The 22,025-nt window shown below is 47.0% G+C and overlaps 1 protein-coding gene across 1 annotated transcript; it reads right to left on the bottom strand.

Annotated features, from left to right (window-relative positions):
- Positions 1 to 186: 186 nt before the first annotated feature.
- On the bottom strand, positions 187 to 20,941 carry LOC122377823 (metalloreductase STEAP3-like). Its single transcript, XM_043358271.1, has 10 exons — positions 20,665 to 20,941; positions 9,968 to 10,198; positions 5,618 to 5,800; positions 4,212 to 4,329; positions 3,635 to 3,840; positions 3,115 to 3,248; positions 2,695 to 2,822; positions 1,792 to 1,960; positions 1,252 to 1,454; positions 187 to 877 (listed from the first exon to the last, which is right to left on the bottom strand). The coding sequence occupies exons 2-10, from the start codon at positions 10,165 to 10,167 to the stop codon at positions 731 to 733; spliced, it is 1,488 nt and encodes a 495-aa protein (XP_043214206.1). The 5' UTR covers positions 10,168 to 10,198; positions 20,665 to 20,941; the 3' UTR covers positions 187 to 730.
- Between the last annotated feature and the right edge of the window lie 1,084 nt (positions 20,942 to 22,025).

Below are 22,025 nucleotides of genomic sequence, written 5' to 3' on the forward strand. Positions count from 1 at the left end.
ACTTGACCTGGCCGGCCGCGGCTCACTCGCACGCGTACTGCCTTCGTCGAGTTACATGATCGCACGGTCGCGCACAGCCGAGGATTGAAAATGAAACCTTCTTGTAGCTCGTATGTGGTTAAATAAATTGCCTTCGTAGCAATGATTACTCAGTGTATCCTGTATAAATCACTAAACACCACATGCCAATTTTTACTTATGTATTTCAATACACGTCAAGCATGACCTATACAGACACGATTGTTCATGATATTGAGCCGTGCTAAGGCATCCCCGAACAATGTTTGCTTAAAAATACATTTAGAACGAGCAAGAGTCGATGTCCAGCTAGAAAAGTTCACAGATGTGTCGCCAAGTCCCTATCAAAATTACGCTATAAAAATATATACTTCCAAGATATTAATGTAATTAAAATGTATAAATCTTATAAGAACTAAAAAAGCTAAGGCTATAACAGATCTGGAAGAAAGGAGGAAATAATACGTTCTGCAGCAACTGTGCGTTTTCAGCTCAAATTAAACGATGTTGAATAAATACTAAACAATCAGCTACGTATTCTTACATACCAAGCCCTCTAAAAAAAACTACACCACATCCAAGAAGCTGCAGGCTGCTCCGGTCCTGCATTGGCAGTTCTCTCTCACTGGCTCACACTCATCACTCTTTGAAACTCACTTTACAAGAGCCGTGGCTCACTCAAACCACCACCGTCCTTTACAGACACCATGTTCTAAGCCGCTGACACTCGTTTCCTGGCTGCCCTCCTGAGTGGCTGCTTGACCTCTCCAGATCGGATATCCATCAGACGCCGGTTCACCCGGGGAACCAGTAGCACCAGCTTGCCAATCAAGCACAGCAGAGGGAGGTAGAGTGCGTACTGGAACATGGACACACGCATACGTCGAGTCAGACGTGATGTGGAAACCGGCCGAAACCGGTCGAAACCAGATACACAACGCAGCCGACACGAAGCCGTCGCTGCAAACGTGACAGAACGTAATCAAGGCCTCACTGCAGCAGACGTGAACTGTGCAGTAGCCAGTCACGTCGTACGTTGATTTTTAAGAATAGTTATTGGATTTCGCACGCAAAAATGTAGCATAATCGGCCAATGGAATCCACTTGAGACCGACGTTATAGGGGAATGTATTATGTGGCTAATGACTGAATATTGGCTGATCGTGTAGGGACTGCAACGGTCAAACATTATCATAACACCACCAATGAGCGCAGTTTCATTATTTGTCCCACCTGGAGTCCTGTAGGAAAGTAGCAGTCGTACGCTTTGAGCATGTAGTCCCAGCCGAGCACGAGGTTATGCAGGGAGCCAGCCACGAGGGCCGTCCACCCGAGCTTGGACTGTATGAAGGCGAACTCTCGCCAGGTGAGCCGATCGGTGACGGACGGAAGGGAGGCGATGCCGAGGATGGCCAGCAGACACAGAGTTACTGCGCCTGGAATAAACGGCAGGGACGTGAGTTTGTTACAAGATATATAAATAAACAAACAAGTACATAACATATATAGGTACGCTAGATTTGAAGACCAGCTCAAAAGTGAGCAATTGCACCAAGTGGAGAGAGAGAGAGAGAGAGAGAGAGAGAGAGAGAGAGAGAGAGAGAGAGAGAGAGAGAGAGAGAGAGAGAGAGAGAGAGAGAGAGAGAGAGAGAGAGAGAGAGAGAGAGAGAGAGACGAGGGTAGGGAGTTAGTAGGTGTAAAAGGGAAGAAGAAAGACAGGTAGACGGGAAGAATAACGGGACATCATGCCCTGCGACATGACTGCGGTCTTACCTAGGGTCAGGAAGACCTCTCCCCTCCAGTTGGGGTCGTGGCGCCAGAGGGGAATCTCCTGAATCTCGAACGTGCCGTTTATTTTGACCTCAGCACGGATAGTTTTCGGCGGCTCGAACAGCCAGTCGTACTGATGATGCGGATGGTAGATGCCCAGTGACATGCAGCCCTGTAAAATATGGACAAACATGCCTTCATCAATAGCACATCGTCATAAAAACAATGTCATTACAACCCAAACAGCTGCCTTTGGTCATAGACAACATTCAGCAAGGAGGATATGCCTGGTAATCCACAGTACCATGGTATAAGGAAGAGAGAAAAAATATTGAGCCGCCATCTTAGCACATGTGCTGCCTCCACGCGCGTGCTACCTCGATAGTTCGTGTTTTATGAGTCACGAATCATTATGCAGAACTGAACATTGATCTGGTTTACAAGTCCAACGGGCACTTAAAGCAAACAAAATTGCAATTGTTCTTATTTTGATACATATTAGCGAAAACGGTCTCCGTAGTTTTTAATTAATTTTATGTTCTCAATGCTCGCATACGAAATGAATTTCACATCTAAATTTATACCCCGATGAAGGTAAAAGAACCCATGTTTGACGTAAATCGTGCACGTACTGCACGCGACATCCGGCACAAGTACCTACTGACGTCCATTGATGCTATACAGCGTCGATGGACTTCACACTGAGTGGGTTCTGACTGACGTCACACACCAAGATCGTAGAAACACATAATAAATAATGTATGTGTCGCAAATAACTGTCGTAGCTGTAACGACAATGTGCCGACAGTATTTCACCATTTATCTCCATCTTTTTTCCGTTATGTTTACTTGATTTTTTTTAAGCATACAGGGCGCCAGGAATAACGCAAGTTCCATATCACTCACGTGCGTCGCTCCCATTGCCAGCATCAGCAGACCCAGCTGCTTCCGCATTCTGAGCCAGTTGTCTAGCCAGCGGGGGAAGCGACTGTACTTTGTGCCACGGTACAGCTGCATGAAGCCAGCGATTATACCTGGAAACGATAATAATTGTGAATTAGAGGCGCAATATACGTGTAGGCTACAAATACATGAGATAGGCTTTTAAGAAGTCTTTAATAAGCTAACGAAACTTTTCCATTGAACACTATATTTGTTGTGGCTTTGGTCAAGTTTATTATTGAAGGTATAGGCAGATGCAAAAGGGCAATGGTTCAATTGTAAGCGGTAATTGTCTATATGTTTATGTAATATGCATGGGACATTTGAATGTATTTTTGTGTTTTGAACTAAAATTACAATAATCAGAAAGACGCGACAACTCACCGGCCAAGTAGATTGCTCCGAGGGTGGTGAGGGCGACCACTCCGAGGTTCCGGTTGAAGTTGGTCATCAGGATCTGTTTGAAGACGGACCAGTCCCACGTCTTGTTCTTGGTCATGTTGTGGCACAGTTGAAACCTACAACCAGAGAAACGGTGCATTACATATTACGACGAGAGCCGCTACTTCTCTGCAACTACAACGTTATGTTTACCTTTATGAATCAAGTTAATTAAATATTTGTGAGAAGTCAGTAGAGCCAAAGGAGGCACGGTTTAAAACACCGTTCCTGCTTTGGAACGGTGTTCTAAACGGTTTAGAAGTGACGAAATGGAAGTCTCCACCCGGGTGAAGACTTCCACTTAGATATAATAGTTCATTGGTAATAGTTCATTGGTCTCCGTGTTTTCGCATTAGGCAGAGACGGGCCGATAAACAGCCTACGATTTAAACACCAGCGCATTCTGGCCAGATGGCAAATGACACGGGCACGGGCTCGTCAAGTCCAACCTCACGAATCTCACTTGATAAAATTGAGCACATATCCGACGAGAAACAGGACGGATACGACGATGAAGGCGCCGCGCCAGCTGTTGAAGAACTCCATGGGCACGGCCTCGATGTAGCGCGACTGTCGGAGCGGCCCCAGGTCGACAGGGGTGAATCCCATGTCACGAACCAACTGCGTGACCTTGGCACGGCCGATATCCGAATCGGTCGCGATGGGAACCTGGGGAGACACGGTAGGAGTTAAATGTTGATCGCATTACTGTGGCGACTGGCGAGTATTATTACATGGTTATTGTTCCGTGACATTTCTGTATTTAACGACAATCGGCCTAAACACTTTGCGTCATGATACGAAAAGCATCAACATTAGCCAGTGCATGCGATCCCAGACTCAGCTGCCTTTATCAACCTTCTCTCTTTCCCTCTCCCTCTCCCTCTCCCTCTCCCTCTCCCTCTCCCTCTCCCTCTCCCTCTCCCTCTCCCTCTCCCTCTCCCTCTCCCTCTCCCTCTCCCTCTCCCTCTCCCTCTCCCTCTCCCTTTCTCTCTTCCTCCCTCCCATGTCTCTTTTCTGCACTCGCTCAACATGGTCACCTCCTTGCTGCCCTGCATGCCTCCCGTCTCCAGACTGTAGGCCGAGAGGATGTTCAGGGCCTTCACCACCAGAGCCGACGGCACCAGCTGCTGCAGATACTCGGCGTTCGAAATCGGACTGAAGAAAAAAACAGATGGGCAGATTGAATGAGACACCGACATTAGGCAGCTCACTTTTCAAGCAAGATTGCACAGCGAGTTTGTCGTGAGTAGCACTTTACAGCAATATTTTATGGATGCCAGCTATACTGGGCAAAGGTTTGTGTTCTACATTATAGCCGGAATCGGGCAACAAGGTTACACAGGACGACGTTTCGTGACAAAACCAGATTCCACCACTTCGCTAGCAGACTATGGAATATGAAGGTCATGAAAATCGCCAACCGCATCCCGAAAAGGTAAACAAAATATCAATAGATAACAGACCAGTTGGCCTCGGTATAGGTAGTTGTTTGGATAGAGAAAGTCGTATTACATGCATTTCGAAACGGAATCAATGAATAATTCATACTATGAGCACGCCGCTTACTTACAGCGTCAGAAGAATTTAAATCGCACTCTGATAATGTACTTGAATAAGTAATTGCATCGCAATCTCCTATGCATAATCATTGTCAGCTTATGCGTCTGCCATAAGCATGGCAGTCTCACAGTCACATGCGTGTGTTTTTGGCTAGAGCATTAGCGTAGATAAGCGTTACAACAAACGTCACTTCATGTATCTCCAAATGTATTTTCCCGGATATATAATGTGCAAAACTACACAAGCAGCCGGACCTCCAGATCGCATGCAGGTTTGACGTACAAACAATCGCTAAACATAGACAAATATATTCGGTGGCGAGAGTGGTCGCATCAAATGTTTCCGACCGACCGGTGACAGGCACGCCACACGACCATGCTCCCACCGATATAACCTATGAGCTTTGAAGTTTGAATTTTGAACCCTCGCACTTATAGAGGGAGGGGTGATTGGATAGACCCAATCCCTTCAGATTCCAGCAATAAAAGTAGCCGGTTACAAGTGAAAATTGGCAATAAGAGCAAGAACAAGGACAGCAATAGGGACTGGGAGGAGGCCTTTCAGGACATGCAGCTGTTGAGAGATAACCTTGTTGACAGCTTCAAGCACGGGGGGGGGCTCGTAGGGGTCTGGACCCCCCCCCCCCCATTAGTTTCACTTCCGTAATGCAGCCTAATATATAAAAGTGTACATTTTTGGGTCGAGTCCCACCCCTCCTCCACATCATGAGACCGTGGCGGATCCTATGGCTTCGAAATAGCTTGGTAGCCTCAACATGTAGTTCGAAGACATTTCAGAAAAAAGCAAACGCACCATCCATTCACGGTTGCACCTAAACAAGCATGAAAACGCACGTGCTGTCTAGTGTCTACTGTGCACTGACCTCTTTCTGACGGCATCATCCGGGTTGCTGACGTCGATGAGCACCTTGTTGGCCAGCAGCTGCAGCGGCAGGCTGTCGTAGAAGCGGCGAGAGATGCACACCACCACCAACTCGGACGAGTTGACGGCGTCGGCCTGAGTGGTGACGGACGCTCCGGTGGCCTCAATCAGACGCAGCAGGTCCCTGTTGGAAGCGGGGCATCGGTTATTTGGCTTATTGCTGGGACATCAAAGTGATAGCCTTACAAACTCAAGAACGATGTCGGTTCGGGCAAGGTGAACGAGTGAGCGACATTGGGCTGAAGTAGGTCCTGCTGCGCCATCTAGCCCAGCTCCCCTCGACCTCAGAGCTCGAGTCCCATGGTCTGGCTAGGTGGCAGCACCAGTAGCAGCTCAGCACGAGAGTCACTCGGGCATGATTGTGCAATTCGACAGGGCGGTGAACAGGTGCGGCAGACCCCGCCCAGCTGAATGGGTCGATCGGCCTCTGGCGACAGCGGCTTCTGAGGGTGAAAGATCGGCACTCGAACGCATTAGAGCCCAATTCTAGGTGAGAGGGAGAAACGGTGACCCAGCAGAGTAGGGGAGAGCGGGGCCAGTTGAAACACGGGGTCAGATGAAACATGGCTTTATTTTCAACAGTATGCAACATATGGCGTTGCCGACACCACTGCGCATCCGCGCTCGACCACTTCCTTTGTCAACGGCGTTTGGGCGACAAACGGACGGTAATTTTGATTTGACACTTGTTTTTGTGTTTTTGAGGGGCGTTTGGGAGAAATCGTTCTTATGAATATTTTGTGCTATCTCATATACCTTTGTTTGCTGAAAGAAGAACTCCTGGCTCCGGAATAACACCTTATTTGGCCCTTCATTCAGCATGGTGCCGTCCCTCCAGCTCGTTTGACATGTGCTTTACGGCGCGTGCGAGATGGCGGGAGCGGATGGGGTCAATTGAAACGCTTCTCTGAGGGTCAGTTGAAACAGGGCCACAGGCCGTTTCAATGGACCCCGGTGACCTTTGCCATGGTTATTGTTCAGGGGCTGTGAACATTAAAGGAAATAGTCCACCTTTGAAATGAGCTTTTAAACTGAAATAATAGTTTAATAGAGCTCAATTTTTGACCCCTTTTTCTCCAGCCTTCTGCTTGAAAGCACACTATAGCCTGAGATATTTCTCATTTTTCTCATCCGCCCATTTTACCATAGTCTATGTACTTTATGTCACCTATTATGAGGAACTTTGCACTTTTAGCTTTCCAACGACCTATTGAATGTAGCATTTGGAAAAGTAAACCGGACAAAATATCTCCTTAAGAAAGTGGCCTTAAAGAGGAAAACATCCCATTGTTAAGGATAGGTGCAATTGACCCCATAGGCTGGTTCAATTGACCCTCGCATCGGGGTCATTTGAAACGGGCGTAGAGCTGTTTTATAAGCATGCGTTTGGCAGCAAAATATGTTTGAAACATAATTTTACGTATCTTAAAATAAAGCCAAAAGAGCATATTTTTTCATGGCATTGTGCATTTTTCGATATGACAACTAGATCTCGCTGTGCATGTCAATATATAAAAAGTGGTTCAACTGGCCCCGCTCTCCCCTATGGGTGGTCTACAGCGGTAAGAAGCTGAATAAAGTCACATTCTGTAATATTATATACGGATGCCCAGGTCCTGTACTGTTAGAGCAACAAAGGTATACAGCGCTGGTGCATTTTTTAGCATTACTGCGAAATATTTCCATCGTGGTATGTTCCCACGTGCGATGCATCTCGCAATCCATGGTCTGACTGAGTTGGTCTCGGCTTATCTTACCGAGGCGTCATCCATTTGACGCCAGGTTTACACGTCTGTTATGGTTCGCTGAGCTTCAGTGAGAAGTTTAAAGACGGCGTCCAGTTTTTACGAGCACGTCAGACAAGTTTCTATTTTTCCCTCAAGCTGAAACAACGGCCGCTCTCATGCTCGGGACACGCCGACATGTGCTGCTGATGTAATCTCCACGGCAGTTTTGTCCCAATTACGTCTCTCCCACGCCGAGAAAAAAAAAGACGACTGCACACTCATCTAACCATCTCATCTACCAAGTGGATAGCTGGGTGAATTTGTCACCCTTTCACCACCCTCTTAGCCGAGGTCGAGCCCTGATGTGCACCCACCGACACGCCCTCCCCGCAGAGAAGGGTGGGAGTGGCAGGATTCGAGACCGGCCTCCGCTCCCGGCTGGGTCAGTTCTAGCTCAACAGGTTTGGCGCAGCAGGTGGTCACATATACATGTGTTGCACTGCCTCTGTCCGCATCAGGGTCACTTGACATTTGTTTGATTGTTCTGCTGTATTTCAAGGAAGTGTTGACTGGCAGCTGACAATGGTAAACTTCCCGGCAATGATGCAAAGTTTCTCTATAAGCTTTTACGGTGTTGGCACAAAATACAAGCCCTTTTATATAACAGAAAGTACAAGACAAACGGTGTTTTACATCGCAGTCAAAGGTGGCACTGGGTCGGTAAACTAACAGGAGAAACATTTCTATGGATGCCTAGAAACAAATAGGATCATTGTCTTTAGAGAGGGTCAGTTTTAACAACGGCAAACTTTTCTGTCTGTCATTTGTTGAGGAAAAAAAAACTATTCAGCCCGTTACATGGGTTCGGCGTTAATAATCATAACCAGTAACCACGGCTCTCTCACTAGCCGAAATATATTGTAAGGTCGACGTAATAGCGAAATCGTTAATTGACGATGAGATGATAACATTGAAGCTTCTTCGAGAGAACGCCGAGCAAACAATGAAGCTCAATTATTTCATTGTTATATTGGTCACGAACTGTCTGAGAACGCGTAATAATTTATCCAACATTAATTGTTGTTAACTAAGCAGCGGTGGGGAGCTGAATAGTTTATAACACGCCTCTGACCAGTTGGCGTAAGGTTACGGCATTTAAAATAAAGCGCCGCAATACCATAGTTATTCGTCCATAAAACAAGTGTTCCTCTTTAATCTTAGCGACGGAGTAGCGTGACTGACGTTTCCACTGAAAAGTCTCGTGAACGTATAGTTATTATCAAGTGAATACACAAAAAAAAAATTCTACCCATTTGTCATGCCTTCAAAGGAGACCACGTCCCAAGCCCGACGATAACATGGACCATATGCCTTGGCCTAATGGCCGTACAACCCACATAAAAACACCCATTGACATTCACCCACGCGCCGCCAACAGCCCATGTTAGGTCGTCTCGTCTCTGTCACGGCCGAAGACAATGCCTTTGGTTTAGATGGTCAAGACGATACCGTCAACCTCCAACGTGTCCCCAATGTTGAGACCGCGAGTCTTGCTTCATGGTAAGATCACGGCCTGACAAACGCATATAATTACATGGAGTGATCATCTCAGATCCTGTCAACGAATTGGTTCCGCTGGCGGGAGCCAAATAATTCCTCTCCGACCTCATATGAGACCAAGTCAGAAGTAATAGCGGCACGCACTTCGCCATGGCAGGGTGTGGTCCGACCAATCCATAACATACCATTAGACCGTTCTTAAATTGCCACTAATGGCTCAGCGGGACGTAAACGTGGCAACGTGACGAAGGTACCCTAAGCTCCCAATGATCACCGACTCGTTTTGTTTATGAATATTTATGAGCAGTGGACGGCGCTTTCGGCGCACTCTCTGAGAGGCAATCTCTGGACCATTTCAGTGGACTCAGCTCACCATTGTTCGAGTTAACACTTCTAGTGAAGCACTGGAGCAGTTTTGGGAGAAGAGCGGTATATACGAGGCTGCCGTCATGGCAGCATAAGTGAAAACAAGGTCGGGACATGGTTGTTACTGCCTCGTTGGAGATGGGAGATTATTGCTTTCCTCACCGCGGTCTAAACTGCGGTGGAGTTTATGGTCATTAAATTCATTATCGGTGTCAAAACACTGGGCTCTCAAACCACCAGAAAATGAATTTAGAGCTTCGAGGCTCTTTTCTCGTTCCCAGAGGCAGTTTTCAAGGGGTTTATTATCTTGTTATTGTTCACTGGAGGTGGCTGACAGCAAAACTGACTTATGTATCTCTCTGTTCGTTTCTCAGCATGACCAATGGTTTGCTCTGCAACCTGTCAGATTCACTTGCTACACCTCGCCACAACTCATACTTAGCTGACAAGAAAGAAGTACCCGACGACTTTAATAAATAACGACATACCCTTCATATATCAAGAGCAATATAAACACGGAAAACATCCAGACATGCAGATGTGTGAGATTTGTGTGTTCCACTGTAAACATATAATGTCGTCGAGCGGGACAATCATTGCGTGTTTTTATATATAATAATCTAAAATACGCTACTTACTCCTGCTTCTCCTTGCTCCTAGTGCCGATTTTGACGGCAAATCCACTCAGGACAGCCCTGCGCGCAATCGCCCTGCCAAAGTCTCCGGATCCGAGCACACAGAGACGCCTGCCCTCGACCCCGGGCGAGGTCATCTCTAGGTCAGCGGGCGTCTCCGTGACGGGGTCGGCCGAGAACGCTGGGTTGCGGTGCGCCGGCATGGTGGCTCCGCTGCGGCCACCTCAGACGCTTCTGTGGGCAGGAGAGGGTCCATTGTCAGTAGCAGACACTACTGCGACACCCTGCCGGCATAGTTGTGAAACTGGCGAGGACGCTGGGGCGTGGCTGTGACCGACCGGTGACGTGGCTGAGTATCTATTCAGCGGCGCCAACGGTCAGGGGTCAGGCGCCTTGGGCGGTGGTCGGTGCTATAGGTACAGGCGCTGTTGCGAAGGCCTTCGATACCACGAATAAAAAGAACGTCAGCGCAGGAGCCGCAGAGAAGAATGCATCATCAGCAGGGTGGCTGCGTTTACGAGGCGGCGCCGTGGAGAGGGTAGGGATACAAGCGCGGGGTTATGGGAATGCTATGGAATGGTTATCGATGAGGTGTGTATTTTATAGGTCAGCTTCTGAAATATCGTGGCTTTTCGTCGGCACGAATGGATCAATTCATAGTTTATTTGAGATTCGTAAAGTTGAGGACATTTACCGAAATGCAATGATTACTCATATGTTCCGGGTTCAATTAATATGTGAAAGTTCAGGGACAAGCAAAACGCCAGCGTGTTTCAGAGCAGCAGCCTTGAATCAATCAAAAACATAATACTTGACACTCATAGGCTTGTATTCTTTTTGCAACTGCAGCCTACAAAACTGTTAATCTCCTTACTACGACCCGTAATTGCATAGCACAGAGTCATAATCTGATGTCGTTAATATGCTCAATAACATTTTAATGTGGCTGGTGGTATTCAATTTACCTTGATGGCCACATCAAACAATGGCTCCGGCTATTATCGTCCATTGAATCCGGTGAGGCTATTTATGTAGTTACAGGTCGGATCTTTTATATCGGACAAGACTTTAGACCTTTGATCTCAACAGAAGGCGTTTATCAGATATATTGTCGCATTTATTATGTTCACCGCTCCAGTGATAATTGATTGCCGCTCTTGGCATTATTTGACATGGCAAGTGATTGGCTTACATGTGGTCTTAGGCAATACCCATTGGTCTTCATGACCAATGAGAAACTGTTACCTTGGCGCAGCCACTCTCATAATGGAATAAAATACGTCACATTAAACGTCGCCTTATATGAGTAACAGAAAAGCTTACACATTTGCATTGCCAAGTTTCACAAAGCACAATAAGCATAGCTGGGTATTTTAAAAAAAAAAGCAAATGAATACTAATAAAGGTGACCGCTGACTCGAAAATGATCCAATTAGCTAGTTGCGTATCACGTCAAACAATTCCCAAAAATGATAAACGCTTCTCATAAGCAGAGCTGCTTATGAGAAGCGTTAATTTATTAGCTTTTCTTTTATTTATTAGCTAGTATAGCTAATTTATAAGCTTAGCTCTAAGCTAATCTCGAAGATTCAATCATTTCCTTATAAAAAGTTTTACAGCTACAACATATTTACGAAATCTTGTAAGACTGGTGGATTCTTTTCTAAGCAATGACAATGATGGCAAGAGCAGTGACATATCTAGATCGGTATCAACTCTAAGCGGCGCGGTATGCCACCGTATTACGTAATTGGGCGCTTTTTCCTGTGCTCGACTTTTTACACCGGTTCTATTCCATTGTCTTTTGCTTCAAAGAATTGTAAGTACATTCTCCAGCAAGCACTTTATGTGAATAAGAAAGCTATGAGAAGTGTACAGGGTGTTTCATAAAGAATGTCAATATTAAATTCGCCATATTAACCATATAAAACAATATATTTGCGTAATTTACAGATTCACATACACCAGAAGACTTGGACATTTGATTTTTGTCTGTTCACTTTTCTCTATCTAGACAAACGGTTCCACGACAGCCCAGTGAAGATCGACGCACTCTCGGTCCCGTCCAAGAATATGGCGCACGGCCCGGAGCACTTCTTCGCAGTCCATGGGGAGTTAACGAAGTCTTGCTCTAAGTCTGAAGTGAACTCTAAAGTGAAGGGTTAACTCTAAAGTGAAGCCGAAACTTTCTCATTAATTTTGAGATGTTCTTAAGGCTTCCGAGCTGTATCACCATCCACGCCTTCTGCTCTTTCGAAAATGGCGTATTAACCCTCGCCGGACCTATTGGTTTTCTACATACGCGCCGGCCGAGGGGGGGGGGGGCGGGTACGACCCCCCCCTCGCCGTTTCGCCCCTGGTGGAGCTAGCGCGTCGCGGAAAAAACGAGCGTGTGCGCCGTTACGAGACGCAGAGATTGGTACCCGATTTTAAGGTCCTAGGTCAACCGGTGACCTCTGAGGTCAGGTCAAGTGCCCCAAGGTACGGTTCAGTTTTTGGTAAATAACTTCGCAAAAAACGGCCGCAGAGCGCCGATTTTGGCAGCATCGTGTTCGTCTCGCTCAGGCGCGTCGAATGATATACTTTTTGTCCGGGTCAGGTCAACTTGGGGTGTTGACCTCAGGTCAAGGTCAAGTCAGCACCCCCAGGTCACGAAGTTGGTCGAAAGGGGTCATGTCGCATATCATTCGATTCGGCAGGTCTTCCTGCGTCCATTGGTGGCTTTCCCGACTCGCTAGCTCAATTTGATCCAGAGTTATTGACGAAAAACTAATATGACCTTGATGACGTCATAAATGACGTCACGCAAGGTCAACATTGCAAAAGTGACGCATCTAACCTTGCAAGGAGTGCATCAAATCACGATTCTGTGTGCTTGAGATAGTTGGAGATCGTTCCCGGCGCCAGAATAGCAGTTTTCATTTTTCCCCATTGACTCATAATGGTGAGGTCACGAAAATGACCTGACCTCATATGACCTTTAGGAAAAATCCGAGATATACAAGTTGTGAGACTCATAATGGATACTAGATCCTGCAAGTTTCATTTCCCTGTGACATCTCCTCTGGCAGTGAGGGCGTTGCGAAGTTGCGACATCTGAAGACCGTGCAGAGGTTCACTTATGACGTCATAGGTCAGTGACCTGACCTGACCCAAAAATGCGGTTGGTGTCAAAAGATGCGGCTTGGATCAAAGGTCAGGTATGCCAAGTTTCAGCTCTCTATCGCCAGCGTGCTCGGAGCTATCGCGAAAAAACCCTATGGGGGGCGGCACCCGCCCCCCCCCCCCCCCCTCGGCCGGCGAGGGTTAATCATTTGAGAACGGCGAACCGTGAGGTGAACCCGACATATCCCGTTCTGAAAAAGGAATGACAACAACTTTGGCATTGAATGCTATTTATATAAAATGTCCATCAATTTCCAACAATGCTTGAAAGTTTGCACGTGCTAGACACATTTTTTTCTTTTTGAACTCCCCAGTTTAAAATTGACATTCATTATGAAACACCCTGTAGATAGAAGGAATCGGAATCCGATGTGCTACGCATGCATTCTACCAAAAACTATCCGGAGAGCAGTTTATTTTAACAATTCCTTGTTATTCTTGAGGGTCTCTCACACTTGAGCAGTGATAATTGATGTTCAGAGGAAGTGGGTGACTCAAATGCATATCTCTCTGGGTGATCAGCAGCATCGATCGCCTACAGCATGGTTATATGTGCCAATGTAACACTGCTCTCCGAACTCATTTTACGACCCTCGAAAATACACTGCAGCGTCACGACCTGTCAAAAGGTAAATCCTTTCCACAATGGTAACTTGGTATCGACACCAGCAACCTTCCAATTATCTCCGTGGTTTCGTTCTCTCACACAAAACATTTTGCAAAACCCCGCTCACGGCCTTGACCTCAAAACGGTTTTGCACAGCTCCGCTCGTCTCTCGGTTGGCCATCGCCATCGCTTCTCACACTAGCGGAACTGGCGTGGCCCGAACCGACGCGAACGACAAACTGACGCGGCCTTGGTATCAGACTCACCCCTCTCCCCTGTCTAGCCTGTGGTCCGCGGACGAACGCGGCCCGATGCCGGCGCCCCTTCTCACCACTGCACCGCTGCTATAACCCTTGACCCCGCCGTGAGCCAGTGAGAAACTGGCGGCGCCGGCCGACCGGGCGCGGATCAACTCGGCCCGAGGTCAGAGGTCAACATGGAGGCGGCCCGCCGCTCTTAGCCCGCACACAAGGTAGCGAATTATGAGCGCCGGCATCTCGGGGCTATTCATGACTGAGAGTGTTGGAGTATTATCCACTGCCCGCAACCAGGTCAGGTGTGGGAAGCGATCGCAAGGCCTTCTACAAGAAGCAGCTCGGGCAAGCGGACATCGGGCCTGACGACGTTAGTGTTACCTTGCTGACCCGTGAGTGGATGCTGCAGCCCCGCCCCAGTGGCGGCATGCGACCAGGTAGTAAATTCACCTGCTCTAACCAGCGCCGTCGTAAATTTACGACCACCTGCTCTGCAGGCCTACATTGTAGGACATGCACATAAATATGTTTGACAACCACACCCGCTGGGTATGGCCTATTCGTCAGCCGGCCGCAAACGATCCTGTTCATGTGGTTTCTATTACCTTACTCGGTGGTTTGATGCAGATCAAGTGCTGCCCCCGGCAAAATTGAAAATTGGCATTAACTGCTCACGAGTCCTAGCTAAAACACTTCCATCGTTCACTAACAGCTGTTCAGAAATTTACCGGATCACCGGGCCACAGTCAGATGGGGTCAGACCGACCTTTAGCATAGCTGGCTGACTCATAATGGTGCTATACTGCAGAAAGGATCGCGCCGGCCGGACCTGTCGTATCTCACGCGCTCTCGCCGCCGCGAAAATTACGGCACATACGAAAGCACGACGTCGCCATTCGGATACCGTTGTAGCCATGAATTGAATCTCTGTATGGATGGCCTGTTCGACCCCGATTCACATCAGCATCGGCCTTGATCTCATCACATCGAGGGATTCTATCGTGTGTCCATGTTATGCATCGCGGCGGCAATCTACGGAGAATCACCAGCCCTTTGTGTCGTGTTCACTGAACACATCCTTCAGGTGGATGATTAAATCAAGGACCGATGTTATGCATCTACAAAACTAAACTCACGAGTTGGTGTTGGTTTCATGTCCGAAGATGTTCCGTGAGTTTGGATTTGGCCTTCACTTCCGAAGTTAATATGACGTGATTTTGGGATTTTCCTCGCAGTAAGCGCAAAGTCATCTTCGTGACGAATGTGTCTTGCAGTGAGATGAAACATACCAGCACTGTTTACATATTGTCACAGGCAACCGGTAAACATCCTTCTTTATACGAACTGAGGTCCGAGATGAATCGTTATAGAAGCAAACGTTTGACTCCAGTATAAACAGATGACGATGGACGCAAATTATTTCCCTCCCCTCCCAGAATCATTATATAATCCAAATGAGCGCTTATGAGTCATCTAGAGAGGCGAGGGCAGGAAAGGGAAGTGGATTTAAAATCCTTGCCCATCGTGTTGTTCACTTTTGCAGATCTGGAGAAGAAGATCCTGCCTTTTCGTTGTTCTAAGCGGCCATAAGAAGATTATAGCACGAAATAAAGAAAGTATGCACACAAGCCAGTCCATCCAGTTGTTTGCACGCTTATTTTCACCACTTTCTGATAATGATAATCTTGCAGAATAACTGCACTTTTGTATTCCGCGAGAAATTATGTTGTCTGTTGATCATTTCCCAGCGCCATGCACACAGGCATAGGTAACATCTGCACGACAAGATTATTGCATGATCAACAACAGCAACTCATGCTGTTAGCATATTACAAATAACATCTCGATTCACGATGCCATTTTGCACTTATGTCATTGACTATCATAAGATTTCCTGACCATTATTCATACCCATAAAACTAGAACTAATGAGGTTACGTACAAACGTGTAGCTTGAGTGCCTTTAATACTAAATGCGCTATAACCGATTACAATTTCCCATTCCGCACCACAATTCTATATAAATTCCTACAATATTACACTGCCCCCAGGTCAGCCATGGAACTAATTCGCTATCATTTATATCACCTAATTGATAGCACGCCCACCTAAGCGCAGAACTATCGATAACGGGACGTCAGCTCAGCTCTCATAAAAAGATAGATGAAGTGTTACCTGAGGTCAGAAACTGTCGTAACTTTCACGAGAGGGTACGACATCGGCAGACATACATACTGACCTACTGAAAGCTGCTCCATCGACACATTTCAACCGTGATCGAGTGGCAAGGTATACTGGACATTTGAGGTGACGTGAGGCGCATCCAAAAGCAGTCGTCGTCGGCCAAACGTGAAGAGAGAAGAGACTGTCACGGCCGATCTGAGGGTGGTATTCCACATGGCTGCTGCCGAGTCGCTGTTTCGGTAGGTGTATCGGGGGTTAGATCGACCAGAAACAATTCGAAAGACCGACCAGGACAAGGACTACATACGAATGTGATCCTGGGGCGTTTTGAGACAACCTAGACGTAAACGCGAGCGGCATATGTGGAGAGGAAATCCGTAGAGGATGACCTTGGATTTAGGCAAGACCTTGGATTTAGGCTGTTGCTTTTACGATTTGCAAATACATACATAATGCCCCTTTGTGTTCGGTATACACAGGAGAATCATAACACTTTCCCTACAGTCTGTTAATCGATGCTTTAGTGTTTTACATGCTGGGATCTTAGAAAGCATGGTTTTATTGCATTTGCAATAACACAGTTGCATGCAAATGATGGTGTGCTAAATGTAAAATGAGAGTACGGTCCGGAGCATTTAATTGCATCTAGTATCCCTGAGCCAGCGTTAAAACTGGAGCGGAGAACAATGTCGTTTTTCTTTTGTAGTGGCGAGCGGCGGCGGACCGTGCGTGTCACTGTTGTGGACGACATTTCACCACCACCGGTGAGAGGTGACGCGGAGGGAATGGGAGCTGTTACGTCACCGGGACGGGTCGACCAGGCTCCGGTCCTGTATCACCTGCCGAGCTCGATCGGGGCTCGGGAGGGACCCGCCCCACCGCCCGACCCGGCGGCCTCCCCTCCCCACACGCCCACCCACCCACCTCCCACCGTACTGCCCCTCCCGCCCGCCGTCCTTCGCCCGCCCCGCCCGCTTTGCCCGTCTCGCGGCCGGCGAGCCTAAAACGGAATCGGATGTCTCAAATGAGATGAAGCGCACCTGGGGGTGGGTCTCGTTTCCCGCCCTCGCTGAGCGACACTATTTGCCAAATCACGGCCGACAAAACCTAGCGAAAACAACGTCCGTCCGCGTGTTATCATAATCATCGAAACACCATTAACTATGAGGCGCTTCTGTTAATACATGAGTGATGGTGCCAAATCGATTTGGAGGTGATCTTTCTTCTGAGAAACTAGTTCATGACTGTGCGCCTGTGGAGACCGACGGGGGCGCCCCACGGGGCCGTCAGTTTCTGTTGACGTCAGACGCGCACGGGCCGACTTTCACGGTATTCCTGTGCGTACCGTGATCGCTCACGGTGTCCTGAAATGTTTTGGGAGTTGAGTCTTGCCTGATATTCTTTGGAACCTGCCCATGGTGTTTTACTACGTGCCTTGAGCGGTCACGCTGACAATTTTATGTGATCAGTCAGTCACTGTGTCCTGACTTGAGACTGCGGACAACTATTATTGGACAGTGTCATAGACCTCTGTATACAGAGGTCTATGACAGTGTGTTTGAGATTTTCACTGCAATTGGACAATAAGATAAGTGCCCAGGCAAATGATTTGCCGAGTTTTATAAAATGTTCTAAAAACCCAACAGAAAATCCCGTAGGGTGTTGAAACCGAAATAGTCTCGAGTCATGTTCAACATATCGTTAGGCGGCACGGGCGGACATCGATAGCAGCGCCTCTATCGGTCACTCGGAAAAGCTGGGCTGTAGGCGACGAAATACCGGCTGAGTTGTCACACGTTGAATAGGTTTATAGCCATCCGTCTTGTGAAAAAGTTGAACTTTTGCCTTTAATAGGTATTTCTACAGGCAATTTTAGAAGTGTCTTCACATGGATTACAAAACCGTTTAGATTATTGTATTCACTTCAAGCCTTTCCTATTGTTCTTGATGATGCGGGAACTATTTATAATTAGTGTTTCTAGCTTAGTAAAAGAACATACTGTGCAAACGATGAAAAAAAGCATAAATGGAAGATTTTAAATGCAATTTTCTCTAACAATTAATGGTAAATTCTGTACATATCAAAGAAAAGGTGCATGCTGGCTGATAATTTAAAGTTCTTGGGGCCAGTTGTTTTCTTCTTTTCTTACGTCGCCCCAATGGCCGCGAATACACTTGTGATAACGCCTATCGTAATGTATTCAGTAGCAATGTTACACTATAAGAGTGCTGACCCATTTCATGTAATTCATCACCCTAATTGCCTCGCTGTGCGAGATGAATCTTTTAATTATGCAAATACGCACCTTCCGCAAAAAAAAAATCGACGAAGTAATCAACATCATGGGAACTCCATGGGACCTGTACGCGCGAGGTAACCAATGTTCCCGTGCACAGAGGGCTTATGCTGGCTGGTTGAGAGCCATTTCAGCGGCGGAGTGGAGCCAAACCGGTCTTCTGACATCCGGTCCTTCGAGCCAAGTGTGCTGGGTGGTAGATGGGGGCCGTAAAGAGCCTTTCACCCTTTCAGAGGAAGGTTGTACATACCACTTGTGCCACAGACGTGATGTTCAGATCTGGCAACTCTTTTTCCCAGGGAAAGGAATTGTAATACGATTACATTTTTAAGACAGGAATAATAACGATGTTAGTTTTGACAAAGACCAAAGGTAAGCACGCTCTGATGAGATGTTGCACATTTATTCTGACCGTAGCAAGGAACATTGGTTGAACAATATGCAATGTGATTGTGCCTGTCCAGTCTAACAATAGGTATGCAGATGCATTCAAACGAATAACAAGTGAGGACGGACATTTCATTCTATAAAACAAGGGAGCTTAAAAATACATGCAGCAGAGTTTGGTGTTACTATAAATGTCATACGCTACTCCCTAATGTTCCTGTTGCAACGCAATCGCCTCCATAATGCCACTAAATTCCTCCCTCGCAGCCCTATCAGCGCGGCGCCAAACTGTCGATTCCAGCGCGGAAACCGAACGTCGACCTGCAGTGCACTCTCACTTTCTGCACTTTACATACGGATATTACGCAACTCTGTGCATCGCGCGGGGTGGGGAGATGCCACCCCATCGCACCCCACTGCCGGAGACTGCGGGCCAGGTCAAGGGGCGTGGGAGGGGTGCCGTATTGCCTCATTGAGACACTGAGACACCGGGGGGAGTCATCGGCGGCAGGTGTCTCAAACCTGACCCGTCCATACCATTGAGTTGGCGAGGTCGTCCGGAGCGTGGTATTACAACCAGGAAGTGAGAATATTCAGCAGGAAGCGGCGCACAGGTGATGTAGATTGGAGTGAGAAGCCTGGAGTGCGGCTGCGTTTACCATCCGGGGCATGTAGTGTAATTATATAGTGTGATGAGGCAGTTAGCAGCGGTGCTTTCACTTTCATCGCACCGCGTTATACTATGACTAATGCACTGACAAAGATGTGGTAGGTAATCGCTGGCAGAAAGCTGAGGAGAGCTATTTATCATGGGGAGTACGTGCTGATAATACATCCACATTCAACACCTTTGCGATGAATGCTAAGACATGGACTTATTCAGCAATAAATTACGGGATATATGATGAATGAAACCTCAGTATTTACGTCTTCTTACATATATCTCCAACGACAGGACACGTTGAATAAGTATTTCAGATCAACTGCAAAAATTCAAATGCCAGAAACGTTACAAAAAAATGCACGTATAGCTATGCGTTGAAGAGCAACGTGTGTTGTTGGAAGCATGTCCTGTATGACTGGTTTTTACTTATGAAGTTTGCATTTGATTGAAATCATAAGCACATGCAAATGACACGGCAGCGAATGTTTCATTGCATAAATTTCAACCTAAATTGTATGTAGGTACATACAATACGTTCTAGATAAGCATCTGTGGTATGTATATATTATCAAACTTCTTCGATGGTCAAACCATGAATTATCTAGTTGTATGTCCATTCAGCTGAGGACTCATAGATTTATCACTGATCAATGGAATGCTCTAAAAAAATCGTTCTTAAGCACCATCCTTGGCTTGTCTTTAAACTGATGAACATTCTAATACTGTGCTACAAATGCGATATTTTAGGCAATGACGGTTTCAGAAATCATAAGAAATCCTTCATCCAGCATTTAAGCACGCCTTGTTACATAATACCCATGAGTTATAGGCTTACATAATATACACATGCACATACATTTCATACTTGATTCAATGAACAAGCATAATTTGGAAAGTACTTGTCAAAATAACCATGCAAATTAATTTTCTTAATTTGTTTGAAATCACGGTCCAAACATAAAAAAACACGTTAAAATTGGTGGCGAGCAACCGCAACGCTAAGACTCCTAAATCGCCATAAAAAGGTCGGATCAGTCGGATCCAAGCAGCCTCCGGTCAACTTTCCTCGTAAAAACCGACCCGTAAAGTTAGTCACGGCTCATATCCCCTCCACCTCTCCGTTCGGGGAGAGAGCACCTCACCTGTGGCCGCTCCTCTCCTCCCTCTCTCCTCTGTCCTGTATCCGTCGCGTCGGTCTGCCGTTCTCTCCGCTCGTGTGGTCGACGTCCCACCCCTCACACCGCCCGACCGGCACTGGCGCAGACGAGAGCAGGGCATCCGCCGTCGCTCCCGGACCCGGTCCCAGTCGCGGCGGCCGCTCGCAGCTGCGACCCAGGCCGCCGCGCCGCGCAGAGCGGGCACTGCTGGCCCGCAGGTGTTGCGTAAAGCCCGGCGTGTGCCGACCACCCCATATTGGTCTGCACATTTGTGTGGACGCGACATACCAGTCTGCAGGGACAGTGCGTATATGGGGGTGGTAAGGCACATCAGAGACGGATATCACCAAGTGCTGAGGTCCGGTTTGCGTTATGTAACGATTCGTATACAACGTATATATATCATGTTGAAAAAATATGGCATGATGTAATGCTAGACTTCGGCACTTTCATCTAATATTGTTTCAAAAAAGAGGTATGCGGGTCTGTTTTTTAAGCCTGTCCCGCTCTGCTCCCGTGACATATAGCCATATGGTTTCCCACAGGTCACATCCAAGACTTTTCACAAAAGGCTACAAGACCGGCTACTGCGTGACAGCAGCGCCAACAACAATAGTACGAAAAACATCTAAAAATAGCGCCAGTTGCACAAGTCAACGCTGTTCATGGTTCATGACTGATGTGGGCATGCAACGTCAGTACCTACTCGTATTCAAGCAAACCTTTGGCTGGAGTGTTTGTCTTTGGAACAATTAGTGTAATTAATTTGCTCATGAGCTTCTGAGCTAAAATTACAATTCTCTGTTCTCCACTAGATTTCCTAATGTATTTCGTGTCACCTATTCAGTCCACATTGTAAAGGAAAAAGCCATTTGACTTGGAAGGATAAATGTTGCACAATTTGAGATTCCTGCAATCAATTTATTTTGATTGCAGGAAATTCCATGTGATGTGTCGCCTAGCATTTGTGCTGCATTTCTTTGTAATCACTAAGCAATTATCAATTGTTATTAGCAGAGCTTTAGGTCACAGAACGTCTGTAATGTATCTGATACATTTAAACACGCAGCATTTAGCAAACATCGTACAAGTTTGTTTTCTTTTACAAATTTGGTCTCCCCCGCAGCCTTGACTTGCCTTGCCGGAGTGGGCCAGAAAACAAGTAGGGCAATAAAGCACGGCAGTGTGCAGGTATGTCTCTGTCTCATTTATGCAGGTATGCCGTTGGATAAACGGGGTCCGGGGCGGGGCCACACCCACGTCAGACCAGGTGGAGTTGTTTGTGGAGGGCCTGCTCTGTTGTGCTGCAGTTGGGTAGGTAGATACACTATCTACGAGACTCGGGC

Source organism: Amphibalanus amphitrite, unplaced genomic scaffold (assembly GCF_019059575.1).
Source record: "Amphibalanus amphitrite isolate SeventyFive unplaced genomic scaffold, NRLGWU_Aamphi_draft 000051F_arrow, whole genome shotgun sequence".
In the NCBI taxonomy this organism is placed as follows: domain Eukaryota; kingdom Metazoa; phylum Arthropoda; class Thecostraca; order Balanomorpha; family Balanidae; genus Amphibalanus; species Amphibalanus amphitrite.

Bases quoted from the DNA above. Each gene is read 5' to 3' on its own strand.
- LOC122377823 (XM_043358271.1), bottom strand. From the start codon at position 10,167: ATGCCGGCGCACCGCAACCCAGCGTTCTCGGCCGACCCCGTCACGGAG. The intron at 3,249-3,634 runs GTGAGATTCGTG...CTCTGGTTGTAG, and splicing joins TATGTGCTCAATTTTATCAA to GTTTCAACTGTGCCACAACA. The intron at 1,961-2,694 runs GTGAGTGATATG...CATATTTTACAG, and splicing joins TGGCAATGGGAGCGACGCAC to GGCTGCATGTCACTGGGCAT.